The following is a 23,745-nucleotide window of genomic DNA, read 5'->3' as shown; positions in this document are numbered from 1 at the left end:
CGCTGAGCATGTCCCATTTAGGAATATCCTTATTGCAATGACCAACCCTCAGTCTCAATCAGTGGAGGGCAGTAAATAAAATACTGTCCATGGTCATTGGCAGTGCGTTTGAGAAATGGGAAAATACAGGACGCCCAATAAGCACACCCAGTCTCCTGCAATTACCTGTCACTGCATTGTAGGAGAGACCTGCCCCATGATCTCAGTGTTAAATTACCACTCTTCAGCACCAGGACATCTATTAAGTACCAGCTCAAGCCTTGAAAGCGCTGGTCCAGATTTTACACCAATTTAGTTCAGTCACAGAGTCATAACAACTTATTTTATATGCAGTCACACCAGTATAAGGACCTTGTACGAGCATTCCTCATGCTGATTTTACACAAGAAAGCTAGAGCAGTACAGGTGTCTTTACATGGTATATTTCCGTCCACATGAGACCTCACTACAGACTGAGCGCTGTGAAGATATCTTTGCCAGATACTTCAGATTGCCAGAGCTTCGGGTGTGAGTCCATATTCCTCATGCATCCTTGTAACTGGCAAGTTAGATTCACTAAGTGCAAAGAAACAGTAGGATATAAAATACATTGGCCATACATATACTATTTTTCCCTACTCAAGTTGTGCTAACAGATGGAGATACACATCAAAAGCCATCTCTGAAGGCTGTCAGAGGCACACGTGCTACTGGAACATGAACTGAGGTGGTTGCTAAGACTTGAACTTGTATTTGTAGGGCTCCCATCAGCAAGGCAGAACACAAGCCCAACACCCACAACAGCCTCTTTGAACCCTGCACTGCAGGCTGTCAGTCTAGCCAGAAACCTAGCAATCTCATTTATGCAAAAACAAAAGCAGAAAGACAGCTCCTCCTGATGGGAATAAAAATTAATTCCACCCAAGTAGCATAAATACTGAATTGCAAATTAAAATGACAATATTTCCTTGTTCAGAAGAGGCTGCCTCATGCCAAAGAAACGCCATTAGCATCAGAGACCCCATCCAAATAAATCACTGGTAAAAACTCGAGAAATGTGATAGAAAAGCGAGGCACAGCCTAGGGCCCTCATTGTACAGAACTTGCCACACTAGAGTGAAATGGACCTACAGTAAACAAGGGGCCTTTTGTTTCAAAAGGTATTATTTGGGCTGTAGAACAAAGGTGTTACTCGTATCTTGGCAGCTCTCCCAAATGCATGCTGCACAAAAGACTGGTGATGTAATTATGGACACTGCAGAACCAAAGATCTAAAGGATTGTCAGGCCATTTTAGGCTTCCTGGCAAACTGACAGGAACATTTCCAGTGCTCAGATGGAGTGAACTTGAAGAGAAAATTGTCATTTTAAGAGGAAAATGAAATGTCACAATATTGCAAGCAGAATGCAATCCTTACTAGAATAAATGAGGACAATCTATCTGGTTTCATTGTCAGAGAACAAAGAAATACATAAAATGACTATCTGGGACCATGACTCTGTAGCCAAGTAACTTATTTCCAAAAGTACTGAGCAGCAACTGCTTAAATACTGTGAGAATCTTTTATGTACTGAGAGATTCCAGCAACTCGCAGTTAAGAATCATAGAATCACAGAATAGTTAGGGTTGGAAAGGACCTTAAGATCACCCACTTCCAGCCCCCCTGCCATGGGCAGGGACACCTCACACTAAACCATGTCACCCAAGGCTCTGTCCAACCTGGACTTGAACACTGCCAGGGATGGAGCATTCACAACTTCCCTGGGAAACCCATTCCAGTGCCTCACCACCCTAACAGGAAAGAATTTCCTTCTTATATCTAATCTAAACTTCCCCTGTTTAAGTTTTAACCCGTTACCCCTTGTCCTGTCACTACAGTCTCTGATGAAGAGTCCCTCCCCAGCATCCCTGTAGGCCCCGTTCAGACACTGGAAGGCTGCTATGAGGTCTCCACGCAGCCTTCTCTTCTCCAGGCTGAACAGCCCCAACTTTCTCAGCCTGTCTTCATACAGGAGGTGCTCCAGTCCCCTGATCATCCTTGTGGCCTCCTCTGGACTTGTTCCAACAGTTCCATGTCCTTTTTATGTTGGGGACACCAGAACTGCACACAACACTCCAAGTGAGGTCTCACCAGAGCAGAGTGGGCACAGAGAGAGAGGGCAGGATCACCTCCTTCAACCTGCTGGTTACGCTCTGAATCAGATGGTTTGTCCTTCCAACAGCAAACTGGCCCTTCATGAATACATCTAACCTCTTTTGAATCCATGTGTACCTCTGTTCTCCAGATCACAAAGGAAGGATGAAAAGTTCCACAATTTCATTGTGTATCATATTCTGTTTCATATTTGTCTTTGTCCTGTTACTCAGTAATTTCATAATGTCTCCCTCATTCTGGTATTATGGGCAATAATTAACATTTAACTTCTTTTCACTTTCCCTGTGCCCCAGATCCATACAACATTTTTCCCAGTCTGTTTATGCTCAGAATACAGCAATCAGTTTGTCTGTAAGCAGTAAGAGATACTGAAAAGGAGGAAATGCAAGGTTGTTGATATGGACTCCCATGTTCTTAAAAAATAGTAATAAACTGAGCAGGTAGCTATAATGCTAAGCAACAGCTAAACAATACAAAAGGTAAGAAAACATCAGTTTGTTAGAATTTTTTTCAATTTCCTGAACTTGAGAACAACAATAATGTTGGATAGATTAATATGGAGTAACACAGGGACCCACAAGCTTTATGTTCACTGCTACTGAAAATTATTCCATGTCCAATCCCAGACATTACAGGCATGAAACTGCCTTTCACATTATCCAGACCAATGTGTCCTAATGGAGAGCTTATTCTCTGAGACATCCCTGAAAGGTGTCAGGTGTCTCCTAACAAGAAAGCAATGAGTTTACACTTAGAGAAGCCTCTCACTATCAGCTTCTGGCAAAGTACAACATGTCTGATCTTTCAGCAATTAGAAGGGCAGGAATAGAGAAATCAGATCCCAAGAGGTAAAATAAAAGAGATTAAGTGGTGATTCTAGAGGGAAGTCCTTGACCAAAGGGAAAGTCAGCACTGCCATAAGCCAAAAGCCCTGGCTAGTGCTGCCTTTGGCTATGCATTCAGAATGTCATGGAATACAATGGCCTAATCCTTATTTTCAGTTAAATCTCAATTTACTGCTTTGAAATTAGATGAGTCCTTGCTGTGAGATGCAATCAATGCCCCAGAGTATTATACGATTTGATCTCACTGCACCTCTTTAATATTTTAAATCTCTCAATGATTCTATTCCATTTGTTACTTACAAGAGCCATATCCCACTGCAAATAGGTCCTTGTACTTTGGATTCCTGTAATGAGAAAACATACATAAGTTGCATTTCTTAATTAACCATATAGTTCCATAGAAATGCACAGTGTTTCACACATAAATATAAGAGTCCATTCTCACAGGATTGCATACAGTCTGAGGGCTTGAACTTTTGAACATTTGAACATGTGCACTAGGAAAGTTGGTGTATTCTTCCAGATTCAGGATGCATAAAAATGTAGAACATCAGAAGACCGCAACATAGATAAAAAGAATAAAAAAGGCACAGACAGACATGATGTCAATCTCCAGCATTGCTTGGCTTATCTATTTCATAATCATAAAAAGTTTACTGTTAAAAATTAGGTCTTTAAGGAAACGAAAAAAGTAGGAATGTGTCGGTTTCCATTTTCAGAGGCAAGGAGCTTCTAAACCACAACAGAATAATACCCAATAAACTTATCTTCCTACTTGTAATTAAATAATGAGGGATACTTCAAGAGACAGCTATCAATTCATGACTTCATGACCATTCCCAAAGTGAAATTCCCTTTGGTGAACAGTATACTTGCTGAGGCATGCTGGCCCTGAGCAACTAGCCATCTACTATGCCTTCTAAAATCCCTGTATTTGAAAAACATATACCTTCTTTACAACTTCTGCTTTATGTGGACACTTACAGAAGGGTTTACACGGGACAAAGGTCAGTACTGCTGCTGTTCCTGAGCTCACACAGCACACCTAGTGGCTAACAATTCTATGAAATGAATGGATGTGAAAACTGAGTGTTGTCTCTGATTTGTTATTATGAATTGATAAAATAAATCCACCTCTCTTTTAACTTCTTTTCACTTGGGCTAGTATCTAGGTATTCTCATGCTCTTGTTTTATCCACTAAATGCACTGTTACTGCTAACAATGTGAGAACAAAAACAAAATTAGGAGCCTGACCAGCAGGTCAAAGGAGGTGATTCTGCCCCTTTACTCTGCTCTTGTGAGACCTCACCTGGAGTATTGTGTATAGTCCTGGTGTCCTCAACATAAAAAGGACATGGAACTGTTGGAACAAGTCCAGAGAAGGGCCACGAGGATGATCAGGGGACTGGAGCACCTCCTGTATGAAGACAGGCTGAGGGAGTTGGGGCTGTTCAGCCTGGAGAAGAGAAGCTGCATGGAGACCTCATAGCAGCCTTTCAGTATCTGAAGGGAGCCTATAGGGGTGCTGGGGAGGGACTCTTCATCAGAGACTGTAGTGACAGGACAAGGGGTAATGGGTTAAAACTTGAACAGGGGAAGTTTAGATTGGATATAAGGAGGAAATTCTTTCCTGTGAGGGTGGTGAGGCACCGGAATAGGCTGCCCAGGGAGGTTATGAATGTTCCATCCCTGGCAGTGTTCAAGACCAGGTTGGACGAGGCCTTGGGTGATATGATTTAGCATGAGGTGTCCCTGCCCATGGCAGGGGGGTTGGAAGTGGGTGATCTTAAGGTCCTTTCCAACCCTAACTATTCTGTGATTCCATAAAATTAGAAAATCTTATTACATAAGGAAATTTGGAGTAATTCTTCCCATTTCAGGGCCATCTTTCTGTTATCACCTCCTGGAGACAAGAATAGCAGCAGCACAAACTACTGTTAAAGATCCCTTATCTCCCAATTTTACATCTTATTTCCCTATTGTTTTGCAATTCTCACAATTGCATTCTTGTGAGAATATCCTTGGTATTCTATTAAAGTATAATTACTGCAGTGGTTTGAAATGACAGAATCCTGCTCTGTTTCTCCATAGACCCTCTTTAGCAAGACATGGGTTCACACTGCCTCACAGACAAGTGAGGGTAGGCCTAGCTGCAAAGGAGCACAGGACAGGAGCTGACTATGTGTCATGTTCAGTGCATGAACCAGGCCAGTTCTGGGGAGCATCAAGCATGGTAAACAGTAAAAGGACCCATTCGTGTTTGTGACAAGTGTTTTTTTCATGGTAATAATCATGACTATAACTGATTTGAAAGTATCAGAGATCCTGTTTTGACTAACCAGGAATAAATATGCAAGAGTGGACCGCCTGGCAAATACCTACCAAACTGAATTGCGTGAGATGCCAGTACACAAATACCTCTGTTGTCTGGTCAGTGACTGAATATGTACTATGCATAAAAGGTCTTGTCGGGTATCAGTGCCTCAGCATCATACAGTCTATGGTGCTGCCTGTCTGGCATATGCAGTATTTGCATTTCCCTTTCTGCTGCTTTAATTCTTCTGTGCTGACACCTGTCAAAAACATAGCAGCTATCCCTTCTCCTCTCCTGGCCTTTCCAGGGTTGATTCCTACAGCACATTGTCCAAAGACAAGATTATTTATCCCAGTTTTCCCAAGAAGGAACTCTTCTTTGCTCTGCTAACTGAACTCACTTTGCCCTAGCGCTTCACAGAGCCTACCGTGCCTTCACTTTTGTTGAATGCCACAAGCCTGGCACATTCAAGCCTTACACAAGAGGATTTGCATCCAGAAGCACCAGGCATGTCCAGGTGCTGCCAAAGAAGCTTGTCTCTAATTCTTCAAGACAGTGTTACAAGAGAAACCAGCCCAGACTTCTAAAGGGCCATCACATGCAATTCCTCTTCCGTGCGAACCAAGAGTAGGTTTGTAATAAAGAGACTTACCAGGAGATGGCAGTAACTGCAAATCGCTTGGCTTTGTCATACTGGAACTTCCACAGTGGGAGTAGGGTTCCTTTCTGATCTCTGTATTCATCCGACTCATCCTCAAAATATTTAAAATCTAAAACAAACAAACAAACAAACAAAAATGAGAAGGCCACCGTGTATAAATTGGAAATAAATCAGCACGGTGCAGTGCCAGGGAAGTTTTAAAGAACATTCTTATCCTCACAGCCTAGCTAGCCAGCTCAGAGCAGGGCTGATGTGGAATGTTCTCTGCATGCCCACAGCCTGCTGTACTGTTTGCCTTGTGTGAATCACAAGGTTTTTAGCCTTGCTCATTTTAGCCCTGTCTATTCTATTCTACTCTGTTCTGTTCTTCCTACAGCTGTGTCCACTCATCTGCAGGCTTTCTCCCAGCAGGACCATACCTTGTATAATGTCATCCAGTGTGTTCTGATTCACCATCCGCTCCATTATCTTAGCAACCTTTGAGACCTTGGCTATTTCATTACTCTGTTGAAAAGAAAAACAAGGAAGAGAAAATGTATTTTCTGTCTGCTTACAAGTCCTTCAGATCTCCTGTGACCGAAAAACTTGAGTCTTTTGATCTTGAATACAGGATAATTTGAAGCTCCTCACACCTGCACCTAATGATAAAAGCACTTGAATTAAGGCAATTACTTTATTATGTTTAGCAAGATGCCATCCACAGATGAGCTACTCTTCAATGTTAGTGATTTAGCTCAACTAGAAGGTACTTATCTGTGAAGGCAGTTAGAGTCTTGTCTTCCTTAACTCGTTCAAGTTACCTCAGGATGGGATGAGATAAAAACACACATGTGATCCCACCCTCATTTCACCTGATAATAGTTCATTAGCTTCAGTAATGAAATCACAGATACTTGATCATGCATGAGCATCCTCTCATCTCTAGCTGGAGAGCTTTTAGGTCTCATGTATTAGGTAAAGATCACAGGATTTTTGAGTCCTTCTGTCAATCCCTGAGTAATTCCAACTTGATGAGTTCACAGATCCATAAGCTCATACAATACAAAACCAATATGAAAAGGGCGAATTACTTTCTAGCCCCTTGGAAACTATTTCTATATTGTGGAAAATCCAATCTTCCTGGCCAGGGAACTCAAGTGGGCAAGCCTGCATATGTGAAGGTATGCAGATACACCTGCATGTATGCAAGTATTGGAAACCTCTTGGGGAGTGGCATCTTGCAAGGCCAGCAGTCCCTTAATAACTCTATCAGTAATATCATGTAAGACTAAGATTGCCTAGGAAACTATGCCAGAAATAGCAAACTTAAGTATGGACATAGCAAAAATGTGACCGATAGGGAAAAAGTAATTAAAACCAGGTTGTTGATGTGGAAGAAGAAAAGGGTGGAGAGAGGGAACAATCCAGGTGGATGAGGGGGAAAAAAGCAGAGAAAAACAGAAAAAAGAGAACGTAACAGGGGGTCTCTGACTGCCAGCAGGTATCGGGTTGGTATGCTTGCCTGACAGAGCCCTGATCACCACAGTCTTTCAACCATCTTACTAAGTGCTACTCCTGTTTTCATGTGAGTGTGCTCTCCATCCTCTGTGTTGTCCAGCCACTAGGAATATCCACACTGGTGTAACCAGCAAGGACAAGAAGCCTGGCTGCCAAGTCTTCAGGCTGTGCTGAGCCATTAGGATGATGCCAGCACAGCTCTGTACCATTGTGTGAGAATACCAAGGCATACGCAAAGTTCACTGCTCCAAGGACCTGCATCCCTACCTTCTCCTGCCCCAAAGCCCCATTAGTGTTTCAAAGCCTTTCATCTTCAAACCCTGCTAGGGACTGGTGACTGCCAGGACAGCATGATTTCCTCCACAGTGGCAACACTCAAAAGAAACTTGTCATCCTTGACACAGCTCAGAAGGTGCCCTGAACATGAAAAGAAATAGTGAAATGAGTTGCCAAAACTAGACCACACAGACAGAGTCATAACCAAGAACATGACTTCATATTACGTGTGTCCCAGACCTCTGCTTCTTTGCTGGGCTCTGTACAGACTTGAGGGAGGCTGACACCATTGCTTCAAGAGCATGAAACTTACAGGACGACACAAAGATGACAGGGCAAAGGAGAAAAGAATAGCAATTCTATAATTTGCAATATTTTTAATAAATCCATAGTTTGCCTAAACCTTCAGTAATGTGTGCAGTTTTATTCTCCCATCTCAGAAAGGATAAAGTAGAACTTGAAGCCAAGTTTGGAGAAGGACAACAAGGCATGTTCAAGTCTGGAATGGTTTCTGTACCAGGAAAAACTGAGTAGGCTGGGACTTCCCAGTCTAGAGAAGAGATGCTTTGGGAAGATATGAGACATGTCTATGAAATCCTGAATGGCCCTGAGAGGATGAGCAGGAACTGATTGTTCACTGTCTTTTCTGGTACAAAAAAAGTAGGGTTGTCAAGTGAAGCTAGTGGAAACCAAGTTCAGAATAAAGAAAAGGAGGTGACTCTTACAGAAGGATGACACAACTGTGAAAGTCCTTGTCAAAGGGTGTTGTAGATGCACGAACTTTACACAGTTTCAAGGAAGACTGAACAAGTGTTTCCATCTATGTGTTAATTTTACACAGTTTCAAGGAAGACTGAACAAGTGTTTCCATCTATGTGTTAAAGCACATAAAGCTTAGCAAATAGGTGGAAACAGTTGAAGGCTAGAAGACTATTTGGAACTGGGATATACTCTTGCTGTGTTCTTATAGTTTACACATTCACTTATGGTTAGAGCCTTGATCTGAACCAGTGTGGCCACTATAATGTTCTTCAGGTTTTCCCTCGATCTGTGGGCAAAATTCTTGAGAACAGCACAGAGCATTTACTGCCAAATTCAGAATTTAAGAAAGCATAGGAAAATAAATGGTGGTTTTGGTTTGTTTTTTTTTCCACATTTTAACACAGCATGATATTCCTTAGACATCAGGAATTCAAAAATATTGAGAAATCAAAGACAGAGAGAATGAGGATGCTTGAGGCATCTCATGTAATAATCAATATTCTCAGTTGCTGGGATTTCTCTCTTTTGACTTGAAGTTGCCGTTATTGCTTCAGCCGCAGTAAGACCTGTCTTTCTCTAAAACACTTCCTCAAGAAAAGGCAATTAACCTTTGTCAACACTTGCCCAGCAGTATTGGGATCATGACTATAAAAATGTCATTGTCTGCCACCACCGTATTGCTCTGAGTAAGCTTAATTGACATGGGTTAAAAACTGAAAAGGTTACATTTTCGTTTAAAAAACAGAAACGAATTAAACCTTTTTCTCTCCAGTATTGTAGAAGTCAGAGATACAAGGCATAAAGAATAGATCCTCCAAGCCTTGCTGATCCATCAGTTGTGGTAGTTTCCATTCACCTATTATGCAGGAAAAAAATTCTCTTCAGTTTTAATATGCATCTGCTACTGGAAAAAGCTGGAGATAAATGGCAGTGCTGTACCCTGCAGACATGAGCAGGATCATGGCTCTTGTTCTCTTACACTGTTAAAGGCTAGAAGAACAGGAAACTTGCACTGCAAGCATTCTGAATTTCATCCTAAGACATCATTCTGGGCTGAAGATCAGAGGATAAGGCTTACTTATGCATACACAAAGCTGAATGCTAGATCCTGCCTCATCTGTAATAACACCAAGCTGTGTGGTGCAGTTGACACACTGGAGGAAAGGGATGCCATCCAGGAGGACATTGACAGGATCAAGAGGTGGGCCTGTGCAAACCTGATGAAGTTCAACAAGACCAAGTGCAAAGTCCTGTAACTGGGCTAGAGCAATCCCAAACCTTCAAATAGAGGCTGGTCAATGAATGGATTGAGAGTAGCCCTGAGGAGAAGGGTATGAGGGAAGTGATGGATGGAAAATGGAATATGAGCCAGCAGTGTGCACCTGCAGTCCAGAAAGTCAGTCATATCCTGATCTGCATCTAAAGAAGTGTGACCAGCGGGTGATTTGCTACTCCACTCCCATGAGACCCCACCTGCAGTCCTGTGCTCTGCTCTGGGGCTGCCAACATAAGGAAGTGGGCCTGTTGAAGCAAGTGCAGAGTAAGGCCAAGAAGATGCTGTGAGGGCTGGAGCAGCTCTGTTCTGGAGCCAGGCTGAGAGAGCTGAGCTGGTTCAGCCTGGAGAAGAGAAGGCTCCTGAAGGGGAGACCTTAGAGAACCCTGAAGGGATCTATGAGAAACCTGGGAGGGACTTTTTACATGGGCATGTACTATAAAGACAGTACAAGGGGGAATGGCTTTAACCTTCCAGAAAGGAGATTGAGATGAGCTCTCAGGCAGAAGTTCTTCCCTGTGAGGCTGCTGAGGCGCTGGCACAGGGTGCCCAGAGAAGCTGTGGCTGCCCCATCCCTGGCAGTGTTCAAGGCCAGGTTGGATGAGGCTTGAACCAACCTGGTCTAGTGGAAGGTGTCCCTGCCCGTGGGAGGGGGTTGGAACTGAATGAGCTTTGAGGTCCCTTTCAACCCAAACCAGTTTGGGATTGTATGATATTCAGAATCTATGATGGTTTTCCTTTTTGATGAGTGGAAAGTAGGCTTTAAACAGCATGCCCCCCCCACACACCTGTAAATACAGAAATAATGTATTATTCAATGGAATTTTTCCTGCAATGCAGGAAACTCTCAGATGAATCGAAAAAAGCTTAAAGTCAGCTTTCCTGCTAGGTAGCTTTGCTGACAGCAATACAGACATGAATAACTACATTTTCGGCATGACACTGGATCAGAGTAAGTTGTTTTCTTATTGGATCCTGTCCTATCTCAGGTTTGATTTATTCCGTGTGTTACCAAAATAGATTTTCAATGGAAGCTATAGGCCTAATTTATCTTATTTCTGAAAGATCTAACTAGCCAAATGTAGTGAGAGCTCATCAGCTAACGAATTTGTTTCATTTATTTCTGTGCATAAATTATTTTTAGAACAGCACTAATGTTAATTGAATCATATGTAAGATGTATAATGGGATAATATTTTGAAAATAAATGTCTTGGTCTTGCTCTACTATTCATTAACACTAATTGCTTCACATTTGCCTCTCAGCAGCTGGTCAGTTCCAGTGTGTAACTGCAGTAAACTAAAGCATGAAAAAACCCTTCTGCTGGTGTAAAACTGTATATCCAGAAGACAAACCCCATCCTAAAACCAGTGCAGTAACTCCTCATACCTCTAGCAATACATATAGAATCACAGAGTAAATTAGGTTGGAAAAGACCTTTAAGATCATCAAGTCCAACCATTCCCCAGCACTAAGCTTACCACTGAACCATGTCACTGAGGGATGGCCTCATCTACACGGTTTGTGAACACTTCCATGGATGGTGACTCCACCAGTGCCTTGGGCAGCCTGTTCCAATGCCTGAGCACCCTCCCTGTGAAAAGCTGTTCCTAATATCCAGCCAAACCTCCACTGGCATAGCTTCAAGCCATGCCCTCTGTCCTATCACTTGTTACTTGAGAGAAGAAACCGACCCCCACCTCACTACAACCTCCTTTCTGGTAGTTGTAGAGAGCAATAAGGTCCTCCCTTTTATTGCTAATATATTTGTAAAAGCATGTTTTATTATCTTTTATGGCAGTGGCCAGATTTAGTTCCATCTGTGCCTATATACTGTGACTATTAGAACTCCTGCCTTGCAAGGAAAAAAGCACAGTACAGGGGTGTTGTCTTGTTACCCAGCCAACACCTCCATGCACTGCAAAAACCCACTGCCAATTCTAAGTAAGGATTACCAGGATGAATCCTGTCAGGTAGGTATTAATTTCCAGGTTGTACTTATCTGTTCATTTCCACCAGAAAATACTAGCAGATTGAAGACAAAGGGATCAGTAACAACTCATTCACCCCTAGGAATAACCAGGAACAGGTTAACAGTAATGTGAAGGTTAATTACATTTGAATTTCAGCTGTTATTTCAGAAAAAAACTGTGGCCAGTTTTATACTTATGGGGCCCGAATTATACTTATGACCCTGTGGGCTGGGCTGTCTCACAAGGCATACGCCCCTCAGAAAGGATAAGGCTACAGTGAGGTAGGCAAGTCAGACAAGTCCTCAGTCTGAACCAGGACTGCATATTTTCTCTGATAAATATAAATTTCATCTGGATTTCTGAAGAAACCATTCAAACTCTGCTTCAGGAGAGATTAGAGACTGTTCAGTGCAGTAAATTACAGCTGTAACATATTCCTAAATGGTTCACATCCATCTGTATTTCTGTCAACACTATTCTCTGCCTTAGTAATTCTTCTCCCTCTCAGTTACTTCAGATTCCCTCTCTGCAATTTGGATTACCAGAGAAATATGCAAAGGTTTTTTTAGTTTTCTGTATTGAAGCTTACCATTTCTTGTATTCTTTTCCATATCTATGCAGGCTTGTAATCTACCATCTTTGTAGAGATGTGATCAAAACCACATTTCCCTGTACTACTCCAGATATCACCCCACATTACGCAAGAGAAGTATTTCTCTGCTATTCCTCACAATATATTCCAGCAATATACTTGTCTTTTCATAGCCATATCACAACTCACCAAGCAATACACTCACGTTTCTCCCTGTCTTTTCAAATTATAAACCCTCACCTTATCAAAGATTGCTCTGATACTCTAAAATGCAGTCCTCCTATCCACTTATCCCTCCCAATCTGTACTAATAACAACTTTTCTGGCTTATCTGATCTTTTCCTAAAGGCACTATAGGAATAGCCTTACAGAATTTCAGCCAGATTATTTTTACTATACTTCCCTTGTTTAAGGAAACCACAACTTCTTCTCATATTAATAAGAAAGAGGCGTTTTTTTTTGACACAACCTACCTTTGGCAAACGTGCTATTTTATTCCATTTCATATATACTCCCAAGTCTCTATTCTTTCCATCACTATTAACTCTATTTCCTTATATGCTGTTAAAGATCAGACTTATGGAACCATTTCTACCTCTCTGACGTATAATATATCCTTGTTATACTCCAATTACACAGCTCCACCCCTCTTCAGACAGATTCATTAAAAATCCTTACTATCAGAGTTGTGATTTCATGCCTTGTCATCTCAGGGTGAGAGGAGCTAGCCTGCATCAATTTAATTGCATTAAGCTCTTTGCATTTTGCTTCTACCTCAGATACTGTCATTTCTACACTCATATAACAACATGAGAAGGGTCAACCTGGATCAGACCAGGCATGTCTCAGGCCAGAATCCTCCCTGTAATCAGAACCATAAGCAGATGGCTCGGGAACAGTGAGAACAGGACAAGCAAATACAACACTTCTGCCTAGTTCTCTCCACTTCCAATTATTTTCAGCTCAGAAAATCTTGTATCATTGATATCCTCTTTGATATGATGTGCTCTACATGTTCTGTTTGTTGCCTTTATTGAAAACTGAGGAAAAGTTTCAAATGTTGCACCACTGCTTCTGGATGTAGCACATCCTCTCTCTGTTCTCTAGATCCATTTAACTGACTGTGATGGGTTGATATTTGAGGGACATGAGGTGCCCACCAAAGCTGCTCTGTCATTTCCCATGTCGGCTGAACAAGGGAGATAAAACATAACGAAAGCTTGTGGGTTGAGGTAAGGACAGGGAGAGATCACTCACCACTTACTCTCATGGGCAAAACAGACTTGACTTGGGAAATTAATTTATTGCCAATCAAATCAGAGGAGGGTAGTGAGAAATAAAAACTGAATCTCAAAAACACCTCTCCCAACCCCTCCTTTCTTCTCAGGCTTAACTTGACTCCCAAATTCTCTACCTCCTCCTGCCAAGTGGTGCAGGGGGAGAGGAATAGGGACTGTGGTCAGTGCATCACAGATTGTCTCTGTTGCTCCTTCCTCCTCACACTCTTCTCCTGCTCCAGCGTGTGATCTCTCCCATGGGAGACAGTCTTCCATGAACTTCTCCAATGTGGGCTCTTCCCACAGGCTGCAGTTCTTCACAGACTGCTTCAGCGTGGGTTCCTTCATGGGATGCATTCCTTCAGGAACAGAATACTCCAGTGTGGGTCCCCTTAGGGGTCACAAGTCCCGCAGCAAACCTGCTCCAGGGGTCCTCTCTCCATGGGGCCACAGGTCCTGCCAGGAGCCTGCTCCAGTGTGGTCCTCCCACAGGTTCACAACCTCCTTTGGGCATCCCCCTGCTCCAGCATGGAGCATGAAGAAGGTTTTTTACTATATGTTTTCATAGGTAGAATTTTTGCTTCATTTTATTATCAGCTTTTAGCGTACACCATTTAACTGTACCACTGACTTCAGGTTTAATTCTTCAAGGGACTCAGGTGAAAGATCTACTAGTTTTCAAAATGACTGTGAATTCCGGTGGCACAATTCACAAGAAGAAGCCTCTCAGAAGAATAGACAAAACATGTTCCTGGTCTGTTTATACTATAAGGCTTTTGTTGGCATACTGTTGCTGGGGTCGCTAAGCAATCCAAATCCTCTACAGCTGAATCAGCAATATAGTATGAAAGTGCTAAAGCCAGTTTCAGAAGCCAGTTTCTATTACATAGACATATCCTAGTTATGCTGATATATCTACACCTATTTCAGGGGCAAACTAAGTATTTACTCCCCTGTTTCTGTATTACTGCTCTCAGTGCATTTTGCTCCAGTCATGACAGAAATTATTTCTCTTTGCCTTGGAATTGGTTTAACTTGGACTGGGGAGGAAAGAACAACCCACAATTCTGTATAGATCAAACTGTGTTAAAACTTAATGGAAACTTCCTGAAACCCCCCATCCCTCTAAGCACTCTGGAGCATGAAGAAAATCTTTCAGTGTGGCCTCTGTAAAGAAAGAGGCTAAACACACACACACACACACACCGCTTTCACAACTAGCTCCCCTTTATTCACGCAAGCATGGTAGTTTACAGCATACAGATATGGGTCTGAGCCATGAAGCCAAATAGCAACTACATCATTCCCAGTGACTGTTTTCAGTCACTATAAATTCTATTCTATAAAACATCACTCCCCAGGCTGCTTCATCCCAACCTTGCACTCAAACACCCCCTGGCTTGCTCAAGACACAGGTGCGCTACCAGCAATTCTTCTTCCTTAATTATCCACATAGCGGGAACAGGACGGCTTGCAGTTCCCACATTTCAGCACCACCGTAGTGCTTGGGATCACACTTTTAAGATGAGGACATTGTCACTTCAGCAGAATGGACTGTGGCATCCCTGCAAGGCACTCCTGACAGAGTATGCTGGATTAGGAGTCAGTATCACCCTCACAGCAAGATCACAAAAACAGCATCTGAGAGCTTGGCAGGAGTTATGATACCTGCTAATCTGAGAAGCCAGCCTAATGGAGGCCACTCCAGATCAGCAGTCTTTGACATTCACACTGCTGCTCCATAGGGATCAGAGTGGCTGACCCCCTCTTGGGATGATCACATCACTGTGACTGAGGTATCACCATGCTGTGTAATTACTGCCTGTGGCATAGCAGTTCAGACACTGGAGAGAGACATTTCTGTCACTTTCCAACTGAATGAATAAGCCATGCACGAAATCCCCCTTCAAATTAGGTCAAGCCTCACAGAATTGTTATTTAAGTATGTAGGCTTTGATTTTAATTAACCATGATTAACTTTTATATAAAGCACATATTATATACCATTTATATGCATATAACTATAAAACATATAAATTATAAATCTATAAAATTATCATTAAAATAGCAGTGCTTTATTAACATTTTGAAAGAATCCTAAATTTCTTTGCCTTTCAGATTGGAAGATTGTACCTAAAACTTCTGCATCACTTGGAGTTCTTTGCAAAGTCACACATTGTTTCTACTTATTTCATTCTTTTATCTCTCACATGCTAATTAAAAATGAGATATCCACTATCAAAACCATGATAATGCACAAAAAAAAAAGAGACCTATATGTCAAGGGGAAATCAGGTTTTAAGACAAGATTATGGCTTAACCCTGTTTTGTGTTCCCATACAAGTACAGCAAAATGGAAATCCTGTTTTGGAAACACAGTTCCTAATGAAAATAATTTTTTTCATTTCTTAGGGTTGTTACTTGACCACTGAGACAACTAGCTACACAGTCAGCATGACTTGCTATATTTCCCCTGACTTTCATTATGGATGCATCCACCACCACCCTGAGCAGCCTTCTTCCAGCATTATGAAATGTACCTGAAACTCCAGAGAGGTAAACTTTCTTTCCTTCTTCTTCTTCACCTCTTCCTTCTTTATTGCCTGAGGTTTTGATTTCTCTTTCTCTTTTTCCTTTTCCATTTTCTGAATGTGCTCCACATAGGCATCATAGATCTCCCACTGAGAGACAGAGGCAGGATTTATCAGGACCTGATTATATGCCACAAAACAGCTATCCTACACCATCAAAAAACATGTGTCCTCACAACAAAAACACTGCCACTGGAATCAGCTGAAGACAGCTGGCTTGTTGCACAAAGAGTAGAGGATTGAAGCCCAGGATTTTTAAAGCTTGATGGGGTATGTCTTACTTTTTAAGAACACCTTATTGCATTCTTGATGATTTATTCCTTGAACACTCTTCTTGGTGCTTTGACCCTGTATCTTTTTTGTAGGACTTTGTGTTTGGTCAGTTTACCAGAGCTTAACAGGAAACATGCATTAAACATCGCTCTATGACATTTCTCATGTGGTGCTGGAAAATTAAATCGTAGCTGCTTAACACAGTTGAAATCTTGGACTCCAACTCTGAAGCATATGATCAAATGCAAACTGAGAGCAGCTTTGTATCTTCTGCTATGCCACATGACACAAATGCCTTACTTGAGTAGATACAAAAGTAATTTTTCTATTTAAGAATTATTCATCAGTATTGGAATGCTAGTACCATATCTGAAACAGGTACATTACTTTCAGGGCAAAACAAAGGCAATCTAATTCTGACACATAAGTTTAGGAAAGCAGGTATGATTCAAACACAAAATACAGACTAGAGCACTGGGAAAAAAAAATGGTAACAGAAATCTGTAGCAAAAAATCCCTGCATTGTGTTTTAAATTTGCAGGCAAAAATGACATTGAAAGATGTTCCAGACATCAGGAAGATGACAAAGAAGATGTGATAAGAAGAGTAGGAGGAGTAGAACAGAAAACTTCGAAATAAGAAATTGTGAGCATAAGGAAGAATAAAAGAAAAAAGAATTGAGGTAAAAAAGAGTTTGTGTTAAGATTTCATCTTGTATCCACTCAAAAATCCAGCAGACTAAAAGGAAAACATGGGAAAACTTTTAATTTTCAGACATTTCATGCAGAACTTAGGTGGGGTCCAAATTCATGAGTTTGTTTGCTTGAGTTTGGTCCAGTAGGTTAACTTCAGCAACAGCCTAATTGTCTTAAATAGTTCTGTTCTCCCTAATTCTCAGGTCATCAAAAAAGAAAGGAAACTAACTGGAGGGGAGGGAGATCTTAGGCCAATTACTCTGTGATTTCAAGTTCAGGAATAGACTGGGTTACAAAGACACCTTCGCTCCACTTCCTATCAGTTTTCCATAACAGCATTTTTTAAGTTGCTTCCATTACCTTATACCTTCCCCTGTGGTACACTGGTAACAAATACCAGTTGGGTACACTACTTTAAGCAGTATTTGCAACACAGTGACAAACACAAATACATGTTGAAAATATCTGTGAAAATTAATTAGCAGAATTGGCTGGATTGCCTTTCCAGTGAAAGATATAGCATATTTAATGTGTAAAATAGCATGCACATTTTTTTTACATTTTTAAGAGATAGAGGAAATATTATATAATTCTTCATCATTAATCAATTGGCACATTCCCATTACACAAAATAGAGCTAAGTCTATTGCAAAGGCTTAGTGTGGACCTTCCACATTCCTTATGCAGTAGGTCTCACCAGTTTCAGCTTCAGGCTTAGAAACCTGCTTTCACATACAGCTGAACTTAGACAAGGTAAAAAACACAGTGTTGCACACATCAAATTCTTAACAACTTTCCTAAAACTTCAAAGAACCTTCTTGAAATCCCAGCTGTATGAAATCCTCAGAGTTCTCCACTCTCTAAACACAGTGCTCAAAGTGGAGCTAGCATGCAGACATGTCCTAAGCACTATTTCTTTGGTGGTTTTTTGTGTATTTTAGTCCCCGTTGATCCTGCCTCTGATGGGATCAGCTGATAGAGGTGTCCTGCAGCTGACCAGGTATTAAATTCTGGATCACAGCTCCTCCTAAATAACCAGCTCACTCACCACACAGTGATGGGAGATCTTCAGCAGCAGGACAGTCCCCACTCCAGAGAGAGCCATGCCCCAGAGGAGACAGTGCCTGCAAGCTGCAGTCCACCTCTTGCTGAGTCCAGAATCATGCTCTCACTGTGGTTTCCCCATTTTCACTCATTTAAGAGGGCCACACTAGTTTGCTCTCAAATTTAAGCCAAAGAGCAAGGCCACAGTATGGGATTTCATTCCATTGCAAGGAACGTAAACATAGCAATTAGGTTTTTCCTTTCTCATATCTCAGTTTCATACATAAACTCTAAAAAAACTTTGAAAGAATATACCTGGTTAACAGTGGATGAGAAATCTTTACAAGGTGTAGGCTCCGACTGACACGCTTTTTCCTGAATAAAGAACAAGCATAAAGAAGTGTAATCTTTGCATTGAAACTCTTTTCAGTGACATCTGTGGAAACAGCCTTCTCATAGCAGGTAGTTAGATTAATATTGATCTAAGATTAATTCAACATCCAAATGACTCCTAGAGCACTGCACAAACATTGTAAGTGATCATGCAATTACAAATAGATTTACTGGTGGACCAAAAGATGGTTCTTATTTTTTTTCCAACATACTTAAAAGAACTAATTTCAGTATTTCATTCTGAAGGAGTTGAAATGGCTTCTTTCATTTTACCATTTGAAACAATCTGCTACTGGTTACAGTATCAGCTATGATATCCCACCAAATTTGAAAAGTTTTGACCTACATGTTAAAACCCCACTTGGGTACAGCAGTCAAAGCAAAAGAGTTGAACAGAATGATAACCTATAAACAGTCAGTTTCATGTTACTTAAATCATATTTTTATCACCCTTACATAAACATTCTGAAATAAATGAATATATTTCTGATACTTTCATTTCATTGAGCAGCAGTTTCGTTCGAAAAACTGTTGTGTCAGGACATTTTTAAGAAGCTGCCTGTAGTAGTTCACTGACCTCTGAAATGGAGCAGTCTCAGAGGTGGAAACTGCACATCCTGTACACCATACTGTGGCACTTCACAGCTATATGGTCTATATTCTGCTTTCAAATGCAGAATCACACAGTGGCACGTGCGCCTCTCCCAGTAAAATCAATAGGAAGAGAACATGCAGACCTGAGAACAGAGAACTAACAAATTCAGTGGCCTCCACAGGGGATTTTGAGCTGCAGAATCTTAGCTCAGATTTTGCAGTAAGCACCCCTCTGTTGGACAAACTCTCCTGAAATCCTCCATCTGTCCTAGTGGGCAAAGATGGTATGTCTTCAAGGAGATAGTAGCTCCAACAATAAAGTAACTCCTAGATCTCTCCAAGCCCATCAGTTTAAAGACATGTCACTTGAGGTATAATAGCTGCAAGAAGGCAGACAGGCTCTCTGGGGAAGCTGTATGTACTCTGATTCCAGGGCAGCAAGGAAAATAGGAGAACTTTCTCTCTGCAAGTTGTATTACCAATTCAGAAAGCTCCTTTTTGAGCACTGAACCAGGGGCCAGCATCACCACTACGGCTCAGTCAGAAGGCCTGCTGAAGACACACTCAATGGGAGTGGCTGCAGGCTCAGCAAAAAGCTTGGGGAAAGTCTAGGATCTGTACTGATAGGAAAGTGCATGCATCGAGACGGAGCGAAAAGTCCCATGTAGCAGCAGTAAATATTTGTCGTACTTACGCGAGTCTGTTAGTGTAGTACCTGTGCTTAATACAAGCACAAATACCATTATCCTTTCAATTGTGTGCAGTTCTGGTGTCCTCAACATAAAAAGGACATGGAACTGTTGGAACAAGTCCACAGGAGGCCACGAGGATGATCAGGGGACTGGAGCACCCCCCATATGAAGATAGACTGAGAAAGTTGGGGCTGTTCAGCCTGGAGAAGAGAAGCTGTGTGGAGACCTCACAGCAGCCTTCCAGTATCTGAAGGGGGCTTATAAGGATGCTGGGGAGGGACTCTTCATTAGGGACTGTAGTGATAGGGCAAGTGGTAATGGGTTCAAACCTAAACAGGGGAAGTTTAGATTAGATATAAGGAGGAAGTTCTTTACTGTAAGGGTGGTGAGGCACTGGAACGGGTTGCCCAAAGAAGTGGTGAATGCTCCAGTCCCTGGCGGTCTTCAAGGCCAGGCTGGACAGAGCCTTGGGTGAGATGGTTTAGTGTGAGGTGTCCCTGCCCATGGCAGGGGGGTTGGAAGTGGATGATCTTAAGGTCCTTTCCAACTCTAACTGCTCTGTGATTCTGTAACATAGGAGCACTTCTATCCCTGCTCCATGGGCAAGAACTGAAGTACAAGGCCATAAAAGAACTCTCTGGCAAAAGGAAATTGAATTAATGGATTCCAAGCCCTCAGCTACTACCCTAACCACTGCTCTATACTTTTGCAGATGATAAAATAGATATAAAAAGTATTATATCCAAGTAGAAGTTTAAGGATTTACAGTAGCAGCAAAACTTCTTTAGGCTGTACAAGAGGCAAGAACTTTCCTGTCACCATTTTCATCACCCAGAATGTTTTACCACAGTAAAACACTGTTTCTTCCTCCTAATACTAGCTATAGAGATCACAGGATATGAAACAAACACAGATGATCCCAAAGTAAAGATCACTCAAGTCACTCAAGGAAATAGCAGCATACCCGCAAAGGGTTGTTGAGTGTCCTTGAAGCTCTCTCGGTGAAGTTGAACTGGTTTGCAAGCTTCTTCTCTGGCTTTTTGGGGGGAGGAGCCTCTTCATCCTCCGCTGCCTCAGCTACTTCTGGTCCTGACTCCTCTGCCGTTTCCTCTCCCGCAGCCTGCAACAAAATAGAGCAGTGACTCCACCCTGAAAGAACCTGACATCTCTCTCCTTCTTCAGAAGCAATTCTTCTCAGACGGCTCCAGTTCTTTTGCCTAGTAAGTCAGATTATAACTGAAGATTCAATATTTAAGATGGAAATTAGGAGACTTCCAGCAATTAGAGCAATGAGGTTCTGGAATGGTATTCAAACAGGAATATGGAAAAACAGGAATGGAAGCTACTTAAAACAAAGCCTGACATAAGCAACATAATACATCATGACTGCCTTTCCTAAAATGGACTTAGAGATCAGGAGACTGTGTTAAAATCCCACTACCTGTGATTTCATTTCCTTGCTAGACAGTGAGCTTTATCTGAAACTAGTCTGAATTTGATTCAAAGGCCTGACACTGTGTGGATAAGAACAAACTTCTCACAGCATACTCCTTTCCTTATCAGCCAACTGCCTTTAAATCAAGACATTGCTTAACTCATGTTAACTCAATGTTTAAGCGTTCGACACTGTCCCACATGACACCCTTGTCTCTAAATTGGAGAGACATCAGTTTGATAGGTGAACCACTCGGTGGATAAAGAACTGGCTGGACGGCCGCACGCAACGAGTTGTGGTCAATGGCTCAATGTCCGGCTGGAGACCAGTAACGAGTGGTGTCCCTCAGGGATCGGTGTTGGGACCGGTCTTGTTCAACATCTTCATCGCTGACATGGACAGTGGGATTGAGTGCGCCCTCAGCAAGTTTGCCGATGACACCAAGCTGTGTGGTTCGGTTGATACCCTGGAGGGAAGGAATGCCATCCAGAGGGACCTTGACACACTTGTGAGGTGGGCTGATGCCAACCTCATGAAGTTTAACCATGCCAAGTGCAAGGTCCTACACCTGGGTCGGAGCAATCCCAGGCACAGCTACAGGTTGGGCAGAGAAGAGATTCAGAGCAGCCCTGCAGAGAGGGACTTGGGAGTGCTGGTCGTTGAGAAAATGAGCATGAGCTGGCTTCAGTGTGTGCTCGCAGCCCAGAAACCAACCGTATCCTGGGCTGCAGCAAAAGGAGTGTGACCAGCAGGTCAAAGGAGGTGATCCTGCCCCTCTACTCTGCTCTCATGAGACCTTACCTGGAGTATTGTGTGCAGTTCTGGTGTCCTCAACATAAAAAGGACATGGAACTGTTGGAACAAGTCCAGAGTAGGGCCACGAAGATGATCAGGGGACTGGCACACCTCCTGTATGAAGACAGGCTGAGGAAGTTGGGGCTGTTCGGCCTGGAGAAGAGAAGCTGCATGTTTCTCATAGCAGCCTTCCAGTATCTGAAGAGGGGCTATAGAGATGCTGGTGATGGACTTTTCATTGGAGACTGTAGTGATAGGACAAGGGGTAACATGTTCAAACTAAACAGGGGAAGTTTAGGTTAGCTATAAGAAGAAAGTTCTTTACTTTAAGGGTAGTGAGGAACTGGAATGGATTGCCCAGGGAAATTGTGAATGCTCCGTCCCTTGTGGTCTTCAAGGCCAGGTTGGACAGAGCCTTGGGTGAGATGGTTTAGTGTGAGGTGTCCCTGCCCATGGCAGGGGGGTTGGAAGTGGATGATCTTAAGGTCCTTTCCAATCCTAACTATCCTGTGATTCTATGATTCTATGTAGTTATGCTTGCTGCTTTCACCCCTCCACATTTTTTTTCACCAATTTCTCTTTCAGGAATGGACATCCTTTGCAGGACGATTCCAGATCCCCTCAAATTACACTCTACCTTGATATAATATCTGCATAAAGACAGAGCTGGTGTGAGAGACCTCATCCTCCTACATAGCTTCTGCATACTGAAAAATGGCAGCAGGATCCTAGTTGTTCAGTAGAATCTGAAGGATCTCACCTACAGCAGAGACATCTCAGGCATAAAAGAATCAATCACAGAAGCATCTCACCAAGCCCATTTTATAAGAAAGGCATGTAAAATCTGATACTAAAAATAAAATTGACAGCTCTTTGATGACTATGAAGAATTACCTGAGTATCTCCTGTGCTTTGTTCATCTTTAACCTGTGTTTCTTCAGATGCTTCTGCAGAAGTCTCAGCAGGAGCCTTTTCTGATGACAAAAAGGATAAGTGAGTAGGTCCAGGATAATAGGATGTATTATCCCATACTCCACAGATCTTTCTATCTTCTGAAGTATTAACACACAGATGCATCCTTTTCTCATTAGACAACACAGTAACCAATTCCTAATTTGGAAGCTGATTTTTTGCTTGAAGCCATGGAAAGAGACAATGTTATTACCAGAACAAAACTGCAGTCATTCTGGCTGTACTGAAATAAAAAATCTGATTTCAACTCAAATCAAATCCTAAATCCAGTTCTGACATGAATAGTTGTCTCTGGGTATCCAATCAGCTCTGGACCTCTCTGCCCTCAAAAAATGGTTGGAATTTTATGTAACTGTGAAGAATGCCTTCAAGGCATGTAAGAGTTACAGCATATTTTGTTCTTGTTTATATGGATCAATATGTATATACTAGTCTTGTTAGAGAATGGTGGATGTCAACATTCCAATCACAGTCTTGAGTGTGTAGTCATGCTAGCACCAAGCTGCTTGAAACTAGATATTTATGAATCTACAAAAAACATTGCCCACAACAATAATCCGTGCTTTCGTGGCATTGAAGATCCCCTACAGCACTTTGTCCTACTTCAAATCATCATACACATTTTGTTGAGTGTAAAATAAAAGAGGTGCTGACCC

The 23,745-nt window shown here is 42.0% G+C and overlaps 1 protein-coding gene across 4 annotated transcripts in view; it reads right to left on the bottom strand.

Moving 5' to 3' along the window:
• The window catches only part of DNAI1 (dynein axonemal intermediate chain 1), a 153,886-nt gene that overhangs the window by 113,479 nt on the left and 16,662 nt on the right, over window positions 1-23,745 (bottom strand). For 3 of the 4 annotated variants that reach the window (XM_057413657.1, XM_057413659.1, XM_057413660.1), the window contains exons 6-12: window positions 23,012-23,091; window positions 20,852-21,007; window positions 18,524-18,583; window positions 16,146-16,286; window positions 6,375-6,459; window positions 5,947-6,064; window positions 3,280-3,323 (exon numbers count right to left, since the gene is read on the bottom strand). In XM_057413657.1, the coding sequence (XP_057269640.1) occupies window positions 3,280-3,323; window positions 5,947-6,064; window positions 6,375-6,459; window positions 16,146-16,286; window positions 18,524-18,583; window positions 20,852-21,007; window positions 23,012-23,091 (684 nt within the window). The remainder of the gene's footprint in view (window positions 1-3,279; window positions 3,324-5,946; window positions 6,065-6,374; window positions 6,460-16,145; window positions 16,287-18,523; window positions 18,584-20,851; window positions 21,008-23,011; window positions 23,092-23,745) is intronic. The other variant, XM_057413658.1, reaches the window with a different exon arrangement.

Source organism: Pezoporus wallicus, unplaced genomic scaffold (assembly GCF_028554395.1).
Source record: "Pezoporus wallicus isolate ANWC-B61680 ecotype Strahan unplaced genomic scaffold, APGP_CSIRO_Pwel_v1 contig_8776, whole genome shotgun sequence".
In the NCBI taxonomy this organism is placed as follows: domain Eukaryota; kingdom Metazoa; phylum Chordata; class Aves; order Psittaciformes; family Psittacidae; genus Pezoporus; species Pezoporus wallicus.
The sequence above is the reverse complement of the archived record's forward strand: the minus strand, read 5'-3'. Positions and strand labels throughout refer to the sequence as shown.